At 44.4% G+C, this 23,186-nt stretch overlaps 2 protein-coding genes and 1 long non-coding RNA gene across 4 annotated transcripts; 1 reads left to right on the forward strand and 2 right to left on the reverse strand.

The window, feature by feature from the left end:
- Positions 1–576: 576 nt before the first annotated feature.
- LOC149982595 (uncharacterized) lies at positions 577–3,059 on the reverse strand. Its single transcript, XR_016497319.1, has 2 exons — positions 2,007–3,059; positions 577–1,775 (listed from the first exon to the last, which is right to left on the reverse strand). It is a non-coding gene; the product is annotated as an uncharacterized LOC149982595 (long non-coding RNA).
- On the forward strand, positions 2,009–8,773 carry drc2 (dynein regulatory complex subunit 2). 2 transcript variants are annotated; one of them, XM_036983671.2, is made up of 9 exons: positions 2,009–2,121; positions 3,633–3,865; positions 3,998–4,165; positions 4,421–4,590; positions 5,285–5,423; positions 5,820–6,017; positions 7,714–7,932; positions 8,072–8,224; positions 8,308–8,773. In XM_036983671.2, exons 2-9 carry the CDS (start codon positions 3,719–3,721, stop codon positions 8,599–8,601), a joined length of 1,488 nt encoding a protein of 495 aa, XP_036839566.1. In that variant the 5' UTR covers positions 2,009–2,121; positions 3,633–3,718; the 3' UTR covers positions 8,602–8,773. The 2 variants fall into 2 exon arrangements, with proteins under 2 accessions (XP_036839566.1, XP_036839565.1); XM_036983670.2 differs by having other exon boundaries at positions 2,034–3,391.
- LOC110528124 (peptidyl-prolyl cis-trans isomerase FKBP11) lies at positions 8,763–11,966 on the reverse strand. Its single transcript, XM_021609948.3, has 6 exons — positions 11,260–11,966; positions 11,001–11,063; positions 9,931–10,021; positions 9,510–9,543; positions 9,199–9,269; positions 8,763–9,029 (listed from the first exon to the last, which is right to left on the reverse strand). The coding sequence occupies exons 1-6, from the start codon at positions 11,428–11,430 to the stop codon at positions 8,830–8,832; spliced, it is 630 nt and encodes a 209-aa protein (XP_021465623.3). The 5' UTR covers positions 11,431–11,966; the 3' UTR covers positions 8,763–8,829.
- Positions 11,967–23,186: the final 11,220 nt, after the last annotated feature.

Below are 23,186 nucleotides of genomic sequence, written 5' to 3' on the forward strand. Positions count from 1 at the left end.
TTCTTGGCACGACCACAGTTCCGTCTCTTCTTAGTCTATAAACAAAGACATAATGAATATCTTGAAACATCAGCAGAGGCTCACCGTCGAGTTATTCACAAGTGTTCCTCAACTCCAGTCCTTTGTGTAGGTTCATTTCAGCCAATTAGCTACTCCCATTAGCAAGGCTCAATCAACTGATCTAAAAACATCACAAATGCTGCATCAGTAATTACAGTATAATTAATATAGGTAGAATAATTTGTTTATCACAAACATACAGTGCATACAAAGAACCAACCTGCGATATACCGACTCTTGGTCAACCAAAACAAAACCCATGTTTCAAGCAGGCTCAAGTTCAGTTTCCTCAACTTAAGCCTTATTCAACATACAAAAAGAGAAAATGTTTATAATTGTTGCCTAAGAGTTTCCTATTAGTGCAGTGGTCTTTGCAAGAATATGCAGGAAACTAGCTAACCAACCATACCGTACCGGCAAATTAGCAATCTAGTTAGCTAGCTGGTCCACAGTTATACAATATTCAATTAAAAAGCCTGACTTACTGCATCAACAGTCACAGTACTGTAGAAATGATTTTTATGGCTTTGTTTTTTATTAATATTAATGAGTATGTAAAACAAATAATTCAGTTGAGTTGTTATATAATGAATTGAAATGTATTTAACGTAACTTTAGACAACTTTAATTCATAATGGGAAATGAACCCTGTGAATTGCATTTGACTGATCAGTTGATTCAGCATCTTCATGAATGATATCACCACACAGGTTACACAGGGCAGCACAGATTCTAAGTATTTTGTCCATTTTCGATGAGAGGTCGATTGGCACTGACTGTGAGATGATTCGAAACCGTTTGAGCCTTTGAATTACGCGTTCCACATGAACCCTCACGTTGGATATCAATCTTGTACATGTGGTGTCCTCCACTGACAGCTGTGCGCCTCTTTTTGTGAAGGCTGGAATTGTTCATTTAACCTTCCTCTCATACACCAGTTCATGGATTGTGACGCCCCGGTCAGCCATGACCTCATCATCTGGACAGAGGTTCTCCAAGAACCTAGAATGCAACGTTATATATTTGTTGCTACATCTACCTCCATATGATGAAGAAATTAACATCACCAGACCGACCACAAGGTACTTGATAGTGTTCTGGGTGTAGTAATGGTTGAATGACTCCCCCTTGAATACAGATTCTTGCATTCTGTAAAGCAATTTCTGAGCAGTCGATAATCCAGGTTGGTCCTTGGTAGTAGTCCTTAAAACATTGTGGCATTGTAGCACGGATGATCTCCCTTGGCAACCATGGAATGTACTCCCTCAGACTCTCTTCCATCATGTCAATCCAATAACTAATCACTCAACTGACAATACCCTGGAAAACACCAAACCTTTCTGCTAGGTACTGCTGCAGCAAGTTGAGCTTCATCAGTGTCATCAGAAGTTGGTCTAATTAAAAGCTGCCTTTGTAGAAGGGTAGAAGATGTTCTACCAGGAGGGTAGAAAGGGCAGCAAGAGACAAGCCTGTATGCAGTCAACAGAGTGCTTCATTCCTCAGCAGGGTTTTGTAGAGCGGTGCTGCTGGGCACTGTATCCCTGCCTCACAGGTAGTGAGCTTTACATGATCACCTGAGCTGTAGTTGTGATCACTTAGAGATGGGTCTTCCCATTGGGTTTGGGCATCCTTCTCTGAAGGTAAATCCATTCTTTCTATTCGTGTTGGCCAATCCCCATTTTCAATTTGGTGAAAACTTGAACCTGTTGTGTCATCTGTTAAGAAATCAGTATGGCTTGTCAATGGACAATTTAGAACAAAACACCATACTGCATGGATGCTCCTAATAATATGTAATAATCATAGTAATTAGGTATATATACATATTTTTTATTGAGTTGTAGAGGAAATAAATTGTGCTATTATGAGACTGCTTAGCTACAAGAGCAAGAGGGAGACACAAAATGAGAGAATGCAAACTGCTCAAGCGTTTGGCTTAACGTTACCTGTCACTGATGACTGCCTGACCAACACCCGACGCGTCTTCACGAGTGGAGTATCGTAGCCAAGCCATTTTTCTGGGTGTGGATGCTCCACTGTAAACTTATTGTCAAATAATTGGTAGGAGCATACAAAGGGACGTTTTGGTGATTTCTTTAGATTAAACGCTTTGAGCCAGAGCCGCAAAGACTGTGTCTTTAGGAGGTGGATGCAGGTCATATGGGACTCCACAGATCGACGTAGCGGTTGTAAAAATTGCCTCCTTCATTAAATTGTGACAGCCTCGTACTGAACATATAATGATTGTCAGGGTGATTGATTTTAAGATTTTGTGCGGTTCTGTCAGTGTAAAACGTTCAAGCTCTCAAAGGAAAGTACCACTTTTGCATGCGCTAGCGTCACGCGAATGTTGCCGGAAATAGAAACACTATTGCAACGAACTCGCAGTGACGTTCTTGAATAAGGCGACTACGTTCCATTTTTTCTGCATCAGAATATAAACGAACTGGACCGGAAGCATGGGTGCCGACCGTACATTTCACAACAATGAGAGTTTTTAGAAAACTAATTCGTTTTCAAAATCATGGGCAATTCAGCTAAGCACTCACCATTTTGAACAGGAGCTGAGGGATGGGTGCCGACCGAATTATATCTCTCTAGCAACCCTGGATGTTGTGAATGACACAGAAAGCACTCATATGTATTTGTTTTTAATATATAGTTTGCATAATTATGCTATTATCAAATAAATCAAATGTTTACTTATTTTAGTTCTACAAAATAACAATACTATTTTTCTGCGGAAGGATATGTATGTGGCATCTTTGCTAATAATAGACGTAATTTCCCATTATGCATTTCCATTAATCCGCAATTTACAAACATTTGTTTGTACAATCGAAGTTTCTTTGTTGATCTTACAAATTGACTGGCGCTTCGCTTCGGCATTCCAATACTTTCCTTTCAATGCTAATTGTAAATTATTTCAATTTGCTAGAGAGTAAAAGCATGCGTCTACGTTTTCCTGTCTGTCCTGGACAGCGAGAAATGTCTCCCAAGAAAGGGCACATTTACCATTATGTTACGCAAATTACCCTTGCTTTATTTGCATAATGTATCGTTTCTGCAACTGGGTATTGATAAACCTACTTTGCACATTATCACAAGATACTAAAGTAATTCATTTTATGATATTGTTCATTCATTGATAATGATTGCTTTGTCGATGCATAGCATTTTTCCTAGCACTTTATTTTTGGCACATTGGCGGCGCGGTATGTGCAGTCTGGCGCGCCCCCTGGGTGGGTTTAACTCCTAGAATGTTGCTAGGAGACCAAACACAAACTCATTTTGTGGAGATCCCGCTATCATATCTCTAGAATTCACACAGGTAAGACATCGCATCATGTTAGTTGTCGCAAATACAATTACGGGGTGTTTGTAAACTGCATGGACATGGCAGGCTCTGGACAAGACCATATGACAGTAGCTAGGCATTGGTCATGAGTTTTCTTTACTATGCGTTTGCTTGGTTATTGGACAATGACAACCAACTTGATATTAATTAAATGTTTAGGCTGTTTTGTGTGGGTTCCTCATTTTTTAAAAGTATGTCTGTCTTACCTCTTAAGTCTTGGCTTCCCATTCTGAATGAAGAGAGCGAAGTGGGCCAAGTGACACCAAAACAGCACCCCAGGAGGAGCTTGAGAGAGGAACCATGCCAAAGAAGGGTGCAAAAAAGGGGGGAGCAGGGAAGCAGGCAGGGATGACGGAGGAAGAGAGACTCTTGTACATGCAGCAGAGGGCCCAGGCAGAGGACGAGATGGCCAAAAGGAAGGAAGACATGCTAACTCAATTTCTCAAAGTACGTTCAAGAATGTAACCCAATGAAAAGTCACACAGCCTGATGCAACTTGTTAAGCCTATTCTATTCTCAAAATGTCCTTGCATGACCTCTAAGTACTGTCCCCATCATCTCTACCCGTAATGCAACCAGGATAAGCTGCAGAAGGAGGAGCGCAACAGTGCAGTGAACCTGCACAAGTTGACGCAGCAGTGGCGAGCAGTTCTCCGCCAGACACGGGCAGCTGAACTGCGCAGTGACATTGCTGTGCTCAGCCAGACCTTTGAGAGGGTGCTGGACCGGAAGGACAGTGTCATCAAGGTTAGGTATTTATTTATTTCCACAAGCATCTGCGAGAGACTTCTTCTTGGTGTGTGTAAGAGACTCAGAAGGCTGCTGAGGGGAGGACGGCTCATAATAATGGCTGGAATGGAGTGGTTTCAAACACATGGAAACCATGTGCTTGATGTCTTCGAAACCATTCCATGAATTCTGTTCCAGCCATTACGTCCTCCCAAATGTAGGTATCACCGGGCGCCTGTGGTGTGACAGTCTATATCTCTCTCTCTGCTGTAGTGTTTGGTGTGTGACCTGAGTGAGGCAGAGCAGCAGTCAGCCCAGGCCCTGCGCTCTCACCTGGAGTGTGTGGACTGCCTGCTGGCCCTGCAGAAGGGTAGGCTGGCATCCCTGGAGCAGCAGTGGAACAGCGGCCTGGAGGGACTGAGCTACGAATTCAATTCTGAGAGGTGTGTGTAAAACCTTCTCACACACACCATGACAGATAGACCTATCCATCCAGTTCTCTAATAGACATCCAGAGACACTATACACAGTTCTGCACAACAATGAATAACTGAATTATGCTGCACAAAACTATTTAGATGAAAAGATTTTGTAACCTTGATGCAAGTTTGATATTTACTAGATATGTGTTATATGTGAATTGACAGCTGCGTGTGTGTCACAGGCGACCGGTGGCACCTTAATTGGGGAGGACGGGCTCATAGTAATGGATGTAACGGAGTAAATGGAATGGTGTGGAACACATCATTTCCATGTGTTTGATACCATTCAGTCCATTCCAGCCATTACACACGATTCCAGACATTGTTATGAGCAGTCCTCCCCTCAGCAGCCTCCTGTTGTGTGTGTGTGGGTGATAGTGTGTGTGTGAGAGTGTGTATCTTAAATAATTCCACCCCCCCCCCCCAAAAAAAAAAAAAAAACTTTGCCTTTGGTGAACTAACACTCACACTTGACTTTTTCCTACTAGTACTGACTTTGTTGATAGCTTTTTTATTGTGGAAAATTGTACTTACTATGACTAAGATATGTGGTTGTCTCACCTAGCTGTCTTAAGATGAATGCACTAACTATAAATCGCTCTGGATAAGAGTGTCTGCTAAATGACTTAAATGTGTGTGTGTGTGTGTTTCCCAGGGAGCAGATCCTGTCCCAGCACCAGCAGGAGTGTGCTTACCTGGAGGATGTGACCTTTGCCATGGAGCAGTTCTACATGGAGGTAGACGGGGAGGCTCGCCAGGACTACCAGAGCACCAGAGACGACATCAAGAACAGAGTAGGGGTCTGGCTCAGACAACCAGCCTCTTTCATTTCCCCTCTCTCCATTTGCAGATCCTCACAATTGGTCTAGGATCATTTCTCCTCTTTAGCGTGCTAGCAGATACCCATAGACTTCCAGCCATTGGGCTAACGCTAGTTAGCATTGTCTTACAAAACTACTTATAACTTCCTTCATACTGGACACAGACATAAAAATGGTATCCACGAGTTCATCTGAGTTCATCATTTGGGGAAGTAGATAAAGGGCCTCATTGCCAAAATCCCGAAGTATCCCTTTAACCTTAATCGTTATGAACAACAGAACAAAACAAGCCTTGAACCAGCTGTTAGGGGATGTTGTGTGAGCTGGCTTACATTCCCTGTCTGGGATCTCCTTTCCCTCTCCCATTAGAACATAGAGGAGAAACATGCGTTGAGGATCCAGTTAGAGGGGACGGTGGAGGGCCTGTGGCGTCAGTTCCAACAGGCCCTACGCAGCTACAATGAGGCTACAGAGGACCGTCACATCGCCTTTGAGTCGTTGAGGACCCGCGACCAGCGCAGTGCCCAGGAGATCGACACGCAGATGAGGAGGCTGCAGAAGATGCAGGTCAGTGTTGGGCTACAGAGACTACTTTTCCAATGGGGGCCGATTCAGACGTAGGAAATCTATGCCCTTTTAACATGTTTTGATTGAAACACTTCTCAGTATTTGGTATTCAGACTTACCGTATGCAGGTGTGCAACAAACTCTGTGGGTGTGCCTCCAATATCCGCACTGAATACATTTAATTAAACTGCTGAAAACCCTCCCACTTGTTGGCCAACAGATTTTCTCATGGAGTTTTCATTTAATAGGATTTTCAGTACATTTATCAAAAGCCATCCCGTTAAATACAGTGTACCTTTTAATTATAATTTTCTCAAGACTCACTAGAATATATATCTAGAGAACGGGTTCTGAGTATTAGAGATCAATGAAGAAAGCCATCAAAATATGTTAATCATATTAGTCTCCGTTTAGTAGATTTAAAAATCTGTTGATTATTTAGGATTAGGAAAGTATTTATGGATCTACATAATACATTTTTAAAAAATGGTTTGGAGTGCCTTTATGCACAACGCATATTGATTAATCAAAAATACATAGGTTTGGTTCATCCTGAAAGTTGCCATATTCAGTTGTTCAAACCATGAAATATTGGAAGGGGAGAAAAGTGTAGTCATATAAATCTACCTTAATCCTCACTGATGATGGAACTGTGATGACAACAGTCCAGTTGTCGTGAACCGTGCGCCAAGCTCCAGGTTTAAACTGCCACATTTGGTCTTCCTTCCATAATTATTCAAATAGGCTACATGTCCCAAAATATTGGACAACTTGTAAATAAAAATGATTTACTACTGCTAGCGACCCTCCGCAACAACCACATGGACAGGACAGCGTTTAGAGGAAACAAATAAAGGTCGGCAAAATCAAACAATGGAATGAAGGGAATTAATATGTGTGGTTATTACTTATGGTCGCTACCAATAGAACATTGGAGGAAACAGGAAAAGTTGGGGAATATGATTAAAACATTCTAGAGCGCACAAAGGTACAGTTTGGCATGACTGTCATTCTGCTCGGCTATGCATTTCCAAGATTTATCCTTAAAAGTTAAGGCCATACGATTTAAATTATGCATAGCGGCACAACATTTCGTACTGTGGGAAAGGAGCATAAATACCTGTCATGTTGATAAGCTTTTCAGTTTGCAGCCATATTACTGATTTCAAATTTGTCTCCAGCGATCATAAATTAAAATAAACCAATTGTTATTTATATTTACAATCCCCTTATCCAAACGGATTACTCATTTACCTAGCTTTTTATTAATTTATGAATTACAGTGCATGGAGAATGGCGTTATTACTATCGGGTAAAAATAAAGTCGTTTTTTTTTTTTAAACTTGGAACCGACGGGTTGCTTGACCTTATTCATGGTTTCCTCGCAAGTAAAGGGGGTGAAATTATGAGGGAATTAAGATCAAGGTCAGAATACGCAGAGAAAAATGCAGAAAAAGGGAATTAAGTTCCATTTACAGGCACGTAACTCGGGTCTGAATTCCTCCTATGTAGAATACAGGGTCAAGAGGACTACTCTGAGCAACAGTCTACCATATGAAAATAGAATGCTTATATTGCTCATCTGTTATATATGATTGTATTATTAACTTTATTTGAATACAGTATTCATGCATGCCCTCTGTGTATGTCAGCATGAGTGCTCGTTTCCCACTGTATTGGTGTCTCTCCCCTCCAGGACTCCATATCTGCTCTGCGCTCTAGGCTGAACTCCAGCCAGAAGGAGAGTGAGGGGGCAGCACGGGGCCTGAGGGCGGCCAGGGAGGAGGTGACCCTGCAGGCTCGCCAGCTCAAGGCCCAGCTGAGCCGTGCCCGCACAGCCGAGAGGAACCAGCTCACCAACCTCACCGTGCACAGCAACGCCGCTGCCAAGAACCTACAGGGCATCATCACTAAGGTGCTAACGTTAATGCATGTAGACACATACAGTATGTACATTTTGCAACCAAACATACACAGCACACTTATGCATGTGTACTGACTCACATTCACTTCCTATGAATTCTCACACCCTGTCCTGTGATGTTGTGGATCAGGGGGAGAGGTTGCTGCGTCTGGCTGAGATGTGTCGTAAACTGGAGACAGAACATGAGAAAGTCCTGCCCTTCTACACCTCATCTCTCACTGCTGAGGAAGAGAGCCAGGAGAGAGCTAATGCTATGGAGCCTCCATCTGAGGAGCTGGCACAGGTATAGATAGTACTGTATTATACACACACTGATCTGATCTGTGACTCCCACCCAACTTCTCATTTGTAACCCGGTGTGCTCAGGCCATGCTGGACTACCTGGTTCTGGAGCGGTTCTGGCAGCGTTATAACAAGGTTCTGCTGGAGCGGCTGTGTTTGGAACGAGAGAGAGGAGCTCTGACCCAGGAGAACCAGCAACTGCGGATCTTACTGCGCCAGTACCTGGATGGCATCTCCGTTAGTGACGAGATCCTCCGCCATCGCAACCCCCTGCTGATGGTGTCACGGCCCACCCTCGCCGTTCAACCCACTGCTGATGCCCAACGCAAGCGCCACACTGTCATTGAGGCAGCACATGTTGTGCAGCGCACGCTGTAGACTCAATAACAGGCTCACATCACACACCATCACTCCTAGGTTAACTTCAAACTGCCAGAATGCACTCCTTCTGACAGAACTCAATTCCTTATTCTATTTGTGTGTTACTTCTTTCTACCAGGTGTCTTACAATATCCATCAAATAAAAGAGGACTATTCCATCCGATAATAACAACGTTTCCTTGTTGTTTTTACATTTTATTATTTAAATAGTTCTGTGAGTTTCCTTTATTTATTCTTTCTCTTCTTGGCCTTCTTGCCTGACCGCTGGGCATTGGCCTTGTTATAGAGGTAGAGGCCCACCATGCCCAGCAGAGTGGGAACCAGGCCCAGACACACTAGAGGGAAGACATCGTTCACCATCTTCTGCCATGGGGTTACCTGGATCAGTGACATCACCTCCACTTCAAACTCTAGGGCAGCATCAGCTAACAGGACAGAGGGAAGAAGAGTGAGAGAGGATCAACTACTGAGTTGTGTGTGTTGCTGTGCTCAGCCAGACCTTTGAAAAGGTGCTGGACTAGCTAGACAGTTATCAAGGTGAGACATTTATTGCTGTATTTATTATTGTGTGTGTATGCAGATGTGTTTAAGTACCTGGGATGGTGGGAGGGTATCCTCGCTTTCCATAGGCAAGGTGTGGTGGAATAGTGGTCTTGATTTTTTGTCTAGAGGACCATAAGACAGAACAAGGTTATTCTCATAGATTTATGTTATCCACTATTTGTGACATTTTACCAAAGTAATTTGAGACAGGATCTTTGATTTGCTTCACGTAGTGGTAATATCGATATTTGAAACATTGTCCTTGCTTAGCCAAGTCATATTGAATTCCTAGTGGAAGTGGTTCTAAATGAATGTAGTCCACTTCAAAATGTTGTATTGGCAGACCTTGACTGTTTACTTACCCTTCACAAACTCCTACCAAGCTCTGTTCCAGACCTGTTGGAGATACAGTATCCCAGTGAATGATGCAATAACAAACACTGCACTGCAAGTGTGAGCTATATTTGAAGGTATATTTAAACAATAAGGCACGAAGGGGTGCGGTATATGGCCAATATACCACTAAGGGCTGGATACAGCCCACATACCACAAACCCCCCAGGTGCATTATTGTTATTATGAACTGGTTACCAACCTAATTAGAACAGTAAAAAGAAATGTTGTCATACCTGTGGTATAAGGTCTGATATACCACAGCTGTCATGCAATCAGCACTCAGGGCTAGAACCACCCAGTTTAGAATACTGTTAACTTAAGCTAGTGTTCCTGTTTTGTGTGATCAATATATTGTCAAACTGTCTTTTTGAATGGTTGTGATTTTACCAGGGATAACAGTCCTCTTTCCCAGCACAACAACAAGGGGGTCCCGGGACAGTGATGAGTCAATCACCTTGCCATCTGCCAGCAGTTTACCCTGTTCAGAGCATTGGAACAATATGGTAGGTGCATGTTAAGAGATTTTGCACCTAAGCTGTGATTCTAATCTAAATAGAAGGTTAAGATGCATATCCCGTTCAAGTCACAGTAAATTGTGAAACACTTGACATACTGTTTAACGTTATTTACAGGAGTGGCTGCACTGGGCACACTGGTTGAATCAATGACCTCGTCTGTCAATGAAGTCACATGGGACCATTCTAGCCAATGATGGCAGACACACCGGTGAACAACCAGCACAAGGGGTTTCACTAGTTAATAGCCACAGTCAAAAATGGCTTTATCGTAAAAATGAAAACAAAATGTGCTTTTTGGTTTTAATGTAAGGTTGGCAGTGTGGTTAAGATTAGAAAACGCCACCTACTGCTGAAGACAGATTTTAGGCCCAGTTATGCATCATCCTTTCTGGTTTGGTCATGTTCTCCTGCTCAGACATGACAGATCTTACAACGACTGGTTAGGTATTTTACTTATCAAAACCACATGTTATAGAAATCTGGTAATGAGCAGGAGTGCTGACGTGTTGCAGCTCCCCCATCACACTACCTACCGAGTAGAATGTTTGGCACGCGGAAAACGTGTCCATTCATTGCACATGGGTTAAAACACGCAATTTACTTGCCATCCCAGATATGATTACAAACTAAGTGTAATGCAAAACTGAAAGTTGCTTTTATTTGACAATATTTGATTGGCGCACGAATTCCCCCGTCTTTAGTGAAAAATGAACTTGCTGCTTCACACCGTGCCACATAGGCAACATCGTATCCAGTCAAATGTATCGAGGTGCAATGAATCAGCACCACTTCAACTGCAGAGAACACTTTTGACCAGATTTCATAAAAATCGACATTTGTCTCAATAAGCATGTAGGCTTATGTCAAACAGGGCGGTGCCTAGCCTACCTTTGAAATTGAAAATGTTCGTTAGGCTATTTATTTACACTCTTTTCTTACCGTATAGTGGATTTGTAGCGTGTCTCCCATTTCTGACATTATAGAGCAAGTTTCGGGTTTCACCTTATGAAGGGGGAGAAGGGGAAAAAATCAAGTAATTTGCATTCCAAATAAATAAGCGATACATTATCAATGTTAACAATAACAAGCTGATATGCCTACATGGTTTCAATTTGGTCTGAATGTTGCAATGCATTGTATTCGGCACGTGCAAGAGTCGCCACTTTCCTATCGCTGCTTTGGAGAAAATAGAACTCACCAAGGTTTCCACCAATAACTCTTCCACAACATTTTGCTCGGCTTCAGCATCCTGTGCTGCAACATAAACGAAAGCAGCAAGCATGACTAGGATGACCCCAGTCTTGGCTTTCATTGTAAATCCGACCTTTTGGAAAACTATCCAACTAACTTCAGTGAAACTGTAGAGCATGCAAGCGCCGACGATTGACTATCGAAGGTAAAGCAGGCTAGACGCCGGTTAAGGCTGATGTGTTGTTATATTAGGCTATGGCGATAACAGGGCAGCCGAACCGCGGACGTTGTCCTAAAACACCTGGGTCGCCGAAGTGCCCGCCTTAAACATTCCGCCAGCAACCCAGAAGTCCCTTGCTGATGGGTAACGGTGCAGTTACATTCTTCGTGTCGGTTGAGGGCAGTTGTGAGTCTGATAAAAGCCCCAGCAGTTAGGATATGTCCTTTCAACTTTCCTAGGACCAGGCTACTTTCATCGCGATCTGAAACCTCAGATCATGGGGGTTCCCATGGTTGCTGCCCGTTGTGCTGTATCTGATTAGCGCTATAGCTTGTTTGTTTACTTTCCATACCTCACACGACAGTCACCACCGTCTATACTGACCTGTGTGCCAGCTGGACTCAATTATTTATATATAAACCCTAGATTGTTGATGTTATGGTTGACCATTGAGGCTTTGAAGCCATCGGTCCGCCATATTGGCACTCCCCAGTGCAACCTGGTCTCAGAGCAAAACGTATTATATTCTACTAAAATCCAGCACCCCATTTAGTGTGATATGTTACATTACATTGACCAACCAATGTTGTAGCGGTCGTACACTATCAAATGAATTGCAAGATGTTTAGTATCCTACATCTTGATAATTTAGTATGACATATTTTGTTTGACTGCTTTAGTATGATATGCTACGTTCGACTGCTTTAGTATGATATAAGTTTGACTGCTTTAGCATGATACGCTACGTTAGGTTAGGCATTAAGGTTAGGGCTAGGGGTTAGGTTAAAGGGTTAGCTACCATGTTAAGTAGTTGCAATGTAGCTAAAAAGTAGTAAGTAATTGCAAAGTTGCTAATTAGCTAAAATGCTATAGTTGTCTGTGATGAGATTCGAACACACAACCTTTGGGATGCTATATTTTCGCATTATACATCCAACCACACTTCTTTCATTTTTGTCTTAAGTAATCTAATGTCAGACCAAACATAACATATCATACTAATTTCAGTGTCCTGGATTTACATAGACCAATGTAATGTAACGTAACATAAAGTAACAATTCATACTAAATGGAGTGGCACAGATTTTAAGAAAATATAAGCAGCCCTCCATAGGAATTAATGGAATTCTACAGTATTTCAATTAAAGGTTTCAAGGACAAAAGTACATGTATTAAAGCATTTTTGTTGTTGTATTTAGTAACGTTAGAAATCTCCAAAAAATTATAGCTTAAGAATTTTTAAAAATTTGTTTATCTCACAATAATATAGTTTTAAAATATTCATTAAGGTGTCTGTAATATAACACGTGGCAAAAACAAATATAGACACTAATAAATGCATTTCTATAGCTTCCAAAATATTTTTTACAAGATGGAGGCACGTTGGTTTCAACACAGCACCCCATATTAGTCATCTAGTGTATTTATGAATCATTGGCTAAAATGTAGCTCTTTAAAAGAGAAGGGTGCGATTGTGGCCCGCAATTGCAGCGTTCCTGCATTTGGGCATTGGCAGGAACCCCACTATATATACTTCTGTTGGTCCATTTTTAAAATAGGACTCCCGTACGTACACAGTCTGGAGGCGGGGGCACTCCAGTACAGTAGGTGGCAGTAATGCACCATAAAGTTGGATGGAAACCACCAATAAACCCCACAGAAGAAAGGACCGAGGCGAGTCCAGTGTTGCCAACTTAGCGATTTCTTTTTGCTATATTTAGCAAGCATTCATGCCCCTCTAGCAACATTTTTTTTTTTTAAATCGACTAGCGACAGATCTAGCGACTTTTTCTGGTGTTATTGGAGACTTTTGGAGACTGACGTGAAAGCACCTATCATTCTTACTCTTCTCAACGAGCAGCGGGTGCTGCCGTGGGCCCAATCCCCGTCACAAAGCACTCACAGGCAGCCCAGTCCTCGCGCAGCAGTCCCTCCCAGCTGCAGTCAGAGCAGGAGATGTTCACCCCACCGCGTCCAGAATCGCACAAGCGGGAAGCCGATGCTGGCTGATCCCGCCCTGGCTTATATTCAGGGCGGGATGTAAATGTAAAATGTTCTTTGTCTAAAATAAATCACTGCACAAAAATAAATCACTGCATTTGACTCACACAGCCTCAGTCACTTACTCACCTTGCCACTGTGTGTGTGCCTCTCTGTGACATAAGCGAAACATCTAGCTGGCTAGCTCATCATGTCTCAGTCTAAAATGTACACTCAAAAATACAGAAAGGAGTGGGAATCAAACCCTAAATTCAAAGGCTGGTTGAAGCCGTTTATTGGAGATGATACACGGGCATACTGTATTGTAAGGCCGATTTCTACGCCAAACTTAGTGATGTAAAAAAACACATGACAACTCAAAAACATACTCAAAAGCTGCCATTTATGGTTTAAAGAATTGACTCTGCAAAAAAGGCTGAGGCCACCATGGCATTAGCTATCGCTGAACACTGTCCCATGCTGGCATGTGATCACATTGGAGAAGCACGTAGAGCTGCTTTCTCAGACTCCACTGCTGCTACCCACTTCAAAATGCACAGGACAAAGTGCACAGAAATGATTAATGGTGTTCTAGCACCCTACTTTCTGAAAAAGTTGGTCTTAGATGTGGGTGACCAGCGTTTCAGCCTCCTCGATGAGTCTACGTATGTACGTGTTTCTAAGTACCTGGGGGTTGTGATAAGGTACTTTAGTGACACCAAGCAGACAATTGTATCAACAGTTCTGTGGCTTGTTGAGTTGGAGGGAGGATATGCCAAATCTATAGCCCGTGCTGTTGTGGCTTTCCTCGAGAAGTGTTGTCTTAAGAAAGAGAAACTCCTGGGGATAGAGACTGACAATGCCTCTGTTATGACGGGGATTAACAATGGGGTCCATAAAGTGCTGAAGGAGGAGTATGGCCTCAAATATCTGATTCTTATTCACTGTGTGTGCCACTCTCTGCAGCTTGCTGTAAGTCATGCTTCCAATGACACCATCCCCCGTAGTGTGGAGTACTTGGTGCAAGAGACTTATAACTGGTTTTCAGTGTCTCCAAAGTACAGGGAAGCCTACAAGGCCATATATGAGACCATCAACTGTGGGGGGAAACCTTTACAGATAACCAAGGTGTGTGCCACATGTTGGCTCTCCATTGAACCTGCGGTGTCACGCATTTTGGACCAGTGGGAGGAGCTTAGGCTGCATTTCGCAGTCACCAAGTCCAGTGAACACTGCTACATGGCTGAGTTTTTATACTCCTGGTACAGTGAACACTGCTACATGGCTGAGGTTTTATACTCCGTGTACAGTGATCCTCAAAAAATTATTGTATCTGACTTTTTTTAAGTCAGTGCTGGGTGAGGTACAGTCGTGCTGGGTGAGGTACAGTAGTGCTGGGTGAGGTACAGTAGTGCTGGGTGAGGTACAGTAGTGCTGGGTGAGGTACAGTAGTGCTGGGTGAGGTACAGTAGTGCTGGGTGAGGTACAGTTGGCCATCAAGGCTTTTGAGGGAGAGCAAGTAGATCCTCTTAAGCTACTTGACAGCTTGGTTAGCCTGATCAAGTCTGTGAGCAGCAGGATGCTGAATCCACTAGCAAATGTTGATGTACTCAAAGGGCCAATAAGAAGCATTGTAGTACATGTCAGTTTTCAATGTGGAGGAAACTCTACAGCACAATAAGAGCCCTGGAGAAATATAAAAAATTGCCAAACTCCGTGGCTACTCCCCTGCAGAGATAGACAAGATTCATCTTAGTAAATGGAATGAGACAAAAAAAAACACACTGGGCTTCTGGAGTGAGATTTGGGAGTTCAGGGATGCAGCTGATATCAACGTGTTTCAAGAACTTGCCATGGCTGCTGTGTCTGTGTTGGATCAATCATCAATCAATCAAATTTATTTTATATAGCCCTTCGTACATCAGCTGATATCTCAAAGTGCTGTACAGAAACCCAGCCTAAAACCCCAAACAGCAAGCAATGCAGGTGAAGAAGCACGGTGGCTAGGAAAAACTCCCTAGAAAGGCCAAAACCTAGGAAGAAACCTAGAGAGGAACCAGGCTATGTGGGGTGGCCAGTCCTCTGAGCTGCACTACCTGAGCCACTTGTGTGGGTTGTAGACTCCGTCTCAAGCTACCACTAGAGTTTAAGCACCGCCAGCATTCAAACGTGACCAAAACATCAGCCAGAAAGCATAGGAACTGAGAAGTGGTCTGTGGTCACCAACTGCAGAACCACTCCTTTATTGTGTCTTGCTAAATGCCTATAATTTCCACCTGTTGTCTATTCCATTTGCACAACAGCATGTGAAATTTATTGTCAATCAGTGTTGCTTCCTAAGTGGACAGTTTGATTTCACAGAAGTGTGATTGACTTGGAGTTACATTGTGTTGTTTAAGTGTTCCCTTTATTTTTTTGAGCAGTGTATTATTACCGATATAGACATCTGTAGTGCGGACAAAACATTTTTGTCCAGCATCTCCACTTTGACAAAAAAGGTAGTTGTATAATTGAGAACAGCATCTTGCAGAATTCAATAGTTGGGGCAGCAGGTAGCCTAGTGGTTAGAGTGCCGGGCCGATAACCGAAAGGTTACTGTATAGAATACCTGAGCTGACAAGCTAAAAATCTGTCGTTCTTACCCTGAACAAGGCAGTTAACCCTTGTTTCCTGGTAGGCTGTCATTGTAACTAAGAATTAGTTCTTAACTGACTTGCCTAGTTAAATAAATGTAAAAAATATATATATTTGTTTCTCTGTGATTGTCATTTTAATGGAATCCAGAAAGAACACAACCCTGTCCTCAAACATTTACATTTAAAGGTGCAAAGTGATGAGAAAAGACACAAACATCCACCTCAATAATAATATATGTTTCTCTTGAACAAATAGCATGAAAAACAACCATTTTGTGCAGTATTAATTAACCATCCTTACTATCCCATTTAATGTCAATTTACCAGTAACTGCAGACTTAACATCACCATGAAGAAAAACGATGCACAATACATTCATTGGGTACATTGAGACATCAGATGTTTTGTGTTGTGATGATGTGTCTCAGTTGGTCGTGCATGGTGCTTGAATACTAGGGTTGTGGGTTTGATGCCCACGGGACCAGTAAGAAAAAGTATGAATATGTATGCTCACTACTGTAAACTGCTCTGGATGAGAGATTTTCAAGAAACTGGAAAACATATATCAAGCAAGTATTTTTATATTCCACAAGTGTTATCAGATTAGCTTTATTGTACTGATAATTATCAGACAAATGCTGGTAAACACTCAAATACATTGTTTACATATTTGACAAAAGACCAATATAGACTTCCTGCCGCTATGTGTGTGCCTATGTCTGATGTACAATTCATCACGCCAAAATCATTTGTTTTGCATTATCAGTTTGTATGCTTCAATAAGGATTTGATATATTTTGCCATTACCAGCACACCTATAAGGCATGATATGCCCATGCTTAAAGCTTTACAACCTAGTGTTTAGGTGATTGAAACTTTAAACTTCTTCACAACAGTATCTCGGACCTGCCTGGTGTGTTCCTTGTTCTTCATGATGCTCTCTGCGCTTTTGACGGACCACTGAGACTATCACAGTGCAGGTGCATTTATACGGAGACTTGATTACACACAGGTGGATTGTATTTATCATCATTAGTCATTTAGGTCAACATTGGATCATTCAGAGATCCTCACTGAACTTCTGGAGAGAGTTTGCTGCACTGAAAGTAAAGGGGCTGAATAATTTTGCACGCCCAATTTTTCAGTTTTTGATTTGTTAAAAAAGTTTGAAATATCCAATAAATGTCGTTCCACTTTATGATTGTGTCCCACTTGTTGTTGATTCTTCACAAAAAAATACAGTTTTATATCTTTATGTTTGAAGCCTGAAATGTGGCAAAAGGTCGCAAAGTTCAAGGGGGCCGAATACTTTCGCAAGGCACTGTATATTCTTTTGTTTCATAGATGTACTGGCTTGTAGCTGGCTCTAACATCACATGCATTTATGTACAATTGAATGGGGGTGTGTTGCCATGACGATGGCTCTCTGCTTGCTTCTCGTGATGAAACATACACTCCACCTTTGGGAAATAATTTTCATACTTTGACACATTCATTTGAAAACTAAAAGCGAGATGAGCTTATTGGTCAGCATTTCTCATCTCTTGAAAAGTAGGCTAACATGCTCCTTGCTATTTTTGCTAACAGCCAAGAAGCCACCTAGGTGTAAATGGTGTCCATCCTGAATAGGCTTGGCTATAGGCTTTATCACTTTGTTACGGTGCGTGAATGAGGACCCAAAAGCGAATTAACGTAAACAGAGCTTCTTTAATAACAAAACATACGTAGGCTCAGATGGACCGGCAGATTCCGACAGGACAGGACAAGGTTGCAGCAAACATGACGATAGTCTGGTTCAGGCATGAATAACACAAACAAGAATCCGACAAAGACAGAAACAAAAACAGAGAGAGATATAGAGGACTAATCAGAGGGAAAAAGGGAACAGGTGGGAAAAGGGGTGACGAGGTAGTTAGGAGGAGACAAGGAACAGCTGGGGGAAAGAGGGGGAGAAAAGGTAACCTAATAACGACCAGCAGAGGGAGACAGGGTGAAGGGAAAGGACAGAAACAAGACACAACATGACAATACATGACAGTACCCCCCCACTCACCGAGCGCCTCCTGGCGCACTCGAGGAGGAAACCTGGCGGCAACGGAGGAAATCATCGATCAGCGCACGGTCCAGCACGTCCCGAGAGGGAACCCAACTCCTCTCCTCAGGACCGTACCCCTCCCAATCTACTAGGTACTGATGACCACGGCCCCGAGGACGCATGTCCAAAATACTACGGACCCTGTAGATGGGTGCGCCCTCGACAAGGATGGGGGGGGGGGGGGGAAGACGAGCGGGGGCGCGAAGAACGGGCTTGACACAGGAGACATGGAAGACCGGGTGGACGCGACGAAGATATCGCGGAAGAAGAAGTCGAACTGCGACAGGATTAATGATCTGGGAAATACGGAACGGACCAATGAACCGCGGGGTCAACTTGCGAGAAGCGGTCTTAAGGGGAAGGTTCTGAGTGGAGAGCCAAACTCTCTGACCGCGACAATATCTAGGACTCTTAGTTCTACGCTTATTAGCAGCTCTCACAGTCTGCGCCCTATAACGGCAAAGTGCAGACCTGACCCTCTTCCAGGTGCGCTCGCAACGTTGGACAAAAGCCTGAGCGGAGGGGACGCTGGACTCGGCGAACTGAGATGAGAACAGCGGAGGCTGGTACCCGAGGCTACTCTGAAAAGGAGATAGCCCGGTCGCAGACGAAGGAAGCGAGTTGTGGGCGTATTCTGCCCAGGGGAGCTGTTCTGACCAAGACGCAGGGTTGCGAAAAGAAAGACTGCGTAAGATGCGACCAATAGTCTGATTGGCCCGTTCTGCTTGACCGTTAGACTGGGGGTGAAAGCCGGAAGAGAGACTGACGGAAGCCCCAATCAAACGGCAAAACTCCCTCCAAAATTGAGACGTGAATTGCGGACCTCTGTCCGAAACGACGTCTGACGGAAGGCCATGAATTCTGAAAACATTCTCGATGATGATTTGTGCCGTCTCTTTAGCAGAAGGAAGCTTAGCAAGGGGAATAAAATGAGCCGCCTTAGAGAACCTGTCGACAACCGTAAGAATAACAGTCTTCCCCGCTGACGAAGGCAGTCCGGTGACAAAATCTAAGGCGATGTGAGACCACGGTCGAGAGGGAATGGGAAGCGGCCTGAGACGGCCGGCAGGAGGGGAGTTACCAGACTTAGTCTGCGCGCAGACCGAACAAGCAGCCACGAAGCGACGCGTGTCATGCTCCCGGGTGGGCCACCAAAAACGCTGGCGAATGGAAGCAAGCGTACCCCGAACGCCAGGGTGGCCGGCTAACTTGGCAGAGTGAGCCCACTGAAGAACGGCCAGACGAGTAGGAACGGGAACGAAAAGAAGGTTCCTGGGACAAGCGCGCGGCGACGGAGTTTGAGTGAGTGCTTGCTTTACCTGCCTCTCAATTCCCCAGACAGTCAACCCGACAACACGCCCCTCAGGGAGAATCCCCTCGGGGTCAGTGGAGGCTACTGAAGAACTGAAGAGACAAGATAAAGCATCAGGCTTGGTGTTCTTAGAGCCCGGACGATAAGAAATCACGAACTCGAAACGAGCGAAAAACAGCGCCCAGCGCGCCTGACGCGCATTAAGTCGTTTGGCAGAACGGATGTACTCAAGGTTCCTATGGTCAGTCCAAACGACAAAAGGAACGGTCGCCCCCTCCAACCACTGTCGCCATTCGCCTAGGGCTAAGCGGATGGCGAGCAGTTCGCGGTTTCCCACATCATAGTTACGTTCCGACAGCGACAGGCGATGAGAAAAATACGCGCAAGGGTGGACCTTGTCGTCAGAGAGGGAGCGCTGAGAAAGAATGGCTCCCACGCCCACCTCTGACGCGTCAACCTCGACCACGAACTGTCTAGAGACGTCAGGTGTAACAAGGATAGGAGCGGATGTAAAACGATTCTTGAGGAGATCAAAAGCTCCCTGGGCGGAAACGGACCACTTAAAGCACGTCTTGACAGAAGTAAGGGCTGTGAGAGGAGCTGCCACCTGACCGAAATTACGGATGAAACGACGATAGAAGTTCGCGAAGCCGAGAAAGCGCTGCAGCTCGACGCGTGACTTAGGGACGGGCCAATCAATGACAGCCTGGACCTTAGCGGGATCCATCTTAATGCCTTCAGCGGAAATAACAGAACCGAGAAATGTGACGGAGGAGGCATGAAAAGTGCACTTCTCAGCCTTCACAAAAAGACAATTCTCTAAAAGGCGCTGGAGGACACGTCGAACGTGCTGAACATGAATCTGGAGTGACGGTGAAAAAATCAGGATATCGTCAAGGTAAACGAAAACAAAGATGTTCAGCATGTCTCTCAGGACATCATTGACTAATGCCTGAAAGACAGCTGGAGCGTTAGCGAGGCCGAAAGGAAGAACCCGGTATTCAAAGTGCCCTAACGGAGTGTTAAACGCCGTCTTCCACTCGTCCCCCTCCCTGATGCGCACGAGATGGTAAGCGTTACGAAGGTCCAACTTAGTGAAAAACCTGGCTCCTTGCAGGATCTCGAAGGCTGAAGACATAAGAGGAAGCGGATAACGATTCTTCACTGTTATGTCATTCAGCCCTCGATAATCTATGCAGGGGCGCAGGGACCCGTCCTTCTTCTTAACAAAAAAAACCCCGCTCCGGCGGGAGAGGAGGAGGGGACTATGGTACCGGCGGCAAGAGCTACAGACAAATAATCTTCGAGAGCCTTACGTTCGGGAGCCGACAGAGAGTATAGTCTACCCCGGGGGGGAGTGGTTCCCGGAAGGAGATCAATACTACAATCATACGACCGGTGTGGAGGAAGAGAGGTGGCCCTGGACCGACTGAACACCGTGCGCAGATCGTGATATTCCTCCGGCACCCCTGTCAAATCACCAGGCTCCTCCTGTGAAGAAGAGACAGAGGAAACAGGAGGGATAGCAGACATTAAACATTTCACATGACAAGAGACGTTCCAGGAGAGGATAGAATTACTAGACCAATTAATAGAAGGATTATGACAAACTAGCCAGGGATGGCCCAAAACAACAGGTGTAAAAGGTGAACGAAAAATTTAAAAAGAAATGGTTTCGCTATGATTACCAGAGACAGTGAGGGTTAAAGGTAGCGTCTCACGCTGAATCCTGGGGAGAGGACTACCATCCAAGGCGAACAAGGCCGTGGGCTCCCTTAACTGTCTGAGAGGAATGTCATGTTCCCGAGCCCAGGTCTCGTCCATAAAACAGCCCTCCGCCCCAGAGTCTATTAAGGCACTGCAGGAAGCTGACGAACCGGTCCAGCGTAGATGGACCGACAAGGTAGTGCAGGATCTTGAAGGAGAGACAGGAGTAGTAGCGCTCACCAGTAGCCCTCCGCTTACTGATGAGCTCTGGCTTTTACTGGACATGAAGTGACAAAATGACCAGCGGAACCGCAATAGAGACAGAGGCGGTTGGTGATTCTCCGTTCCCTCTCTTTAGTCGAGATGCGGATACCTCCCAGCTGCATAGGCTCAGCACCCGAGCCGGCAGAGGAAGATGGTAGTGATGCGGAGAGGGGGGCAACGGAGAACGCGAGCTCCTTTCCACGAGCTCGGTGACGAAGATCAACCCGTCGCTCAATGCGAATAGCGAGTTCAATCAAGGAATCCACGCTGGAAGGAACCTCCCGGGAGAGAATCTCATCCTTTACCTCTGCGCGGAGACCCTCCAGAAAACGAGCGAGCAAAGCCGGCTCGTTCCAGCCACTGGAGGCAGCAAGAGTGCGAAGCTCAATAGAGTAGTCTGTTATGGATCGATTACCTTGACATAGGGAAGACAGGGCCCTGGAAGCCTCCTCCCCAAAAACAGATCGATCAAAAACCCGTATCATCTCCTCCTTAAAGTCCTGATACTGGTTAGTACACTCAGCCCTTGCCTCCCAGATTGCCGTGCCCCACTCACGAGCCCGTCCAGTAAGGAGAGATATGACGTAGGCGATACGAGCAGTGCTCCTGGAGTAAGTGTTGGGCTGGAGAGAAAACACAATATCACACTGGGTGAGGAACGAGCGGCATTCAGTGGGCTCCCCAGAGTAACACGGCGGGTTATTGATTCTGGGCTCCGGAGATTCGAAAGCCCTGGAAGTGGCCGGTGGATCGAGGTGGAGATGGTGAACCTGTTCTGTGAGGTTGGAGACTTGGGTGGCCAGGGTCTCAACGGCATGTCGAGCAGCAGACAATTCCTGCTCGTGTCTGCCTAGCATCGCTCCCTGGATCTCGACGGCTGAGTGGAGAGGATCCGAAGTCGCTGGGTCCATTCTTGGTCGGATTCTTCTGTTACGGTGCGTGAATGAGGACCCAAAAGCGAATTAACGTAAACAGAGCTTCTTTAATAACAAAACATACGTAGGCTCAGATGGACCGGCAGATTCCGACAGGACAGGACAAGGTTGCAGCAAACATGACGATAGTCTGGTTCAGGCATGAATAACACAAACAAGAATCCGACAAAGACAGAAACAAAAACAGAGAGAGATATAGAGGACTAATCAGAGGGAAAAAGGGAACAGGTGGGAAAAGGGGTGACGAGGTAGTTAGGAGGAGACAAGGAACAGCTGGGGGAAAGAGGGGGAGAAAAGGTAACCTAATAACGACCAGCAGAGGGAGACAGGGTGAAGGGAAAGGACAGAAACAAGACACAACATGACAATACATGACACACTTGTAGACTTGAATCATATAGGCAAAATCAGGAGGATGGATAATGTTGCTATATGAAGATAGTCTACTAGGCTAATGGTGTGAAATAGTACCCAAATGTCATACTTGAATAAAAGTAAAGATACTTTAATAGAAAATTACTAAAGTAAAAGTGAATGTCACCCAGTACAATACTACTTGAGTAAACGTCTAAAAGTATTTGGTTTTAAATATACTTAAGTATCAAAAGTAAATGTAATTGCTAAAATATACTTAAGTATCAAAATTCCTTATTAAACAAACCAGAGGGCAAGTTTTTCTTGTTTTTAATTTATTTACAGATAGCCAGGGGCACACTCCAACACTCAGACAGTTTACAATCAAAGCATTTGTGTTTAGTGAATCCGACAGATCAGAGGCACCAGGG

The sequence above is a fragment of the Oncorhynchus mykiss genome, chromosome 7 (genome assembly GCF_057628025.1).
Source record: "Oncorhynchus mykiss isolate SJ-2025 chromosome 7, ASM5762802v1, whole genome shotgun sequence".
Taxonomy (NCBI): Eukaryota; Metazoa; Chordata; class Actinopteri; order Salmoniformes; family Salmonidae; genus Oncorhynchus; species Oncorhynchus mykiss.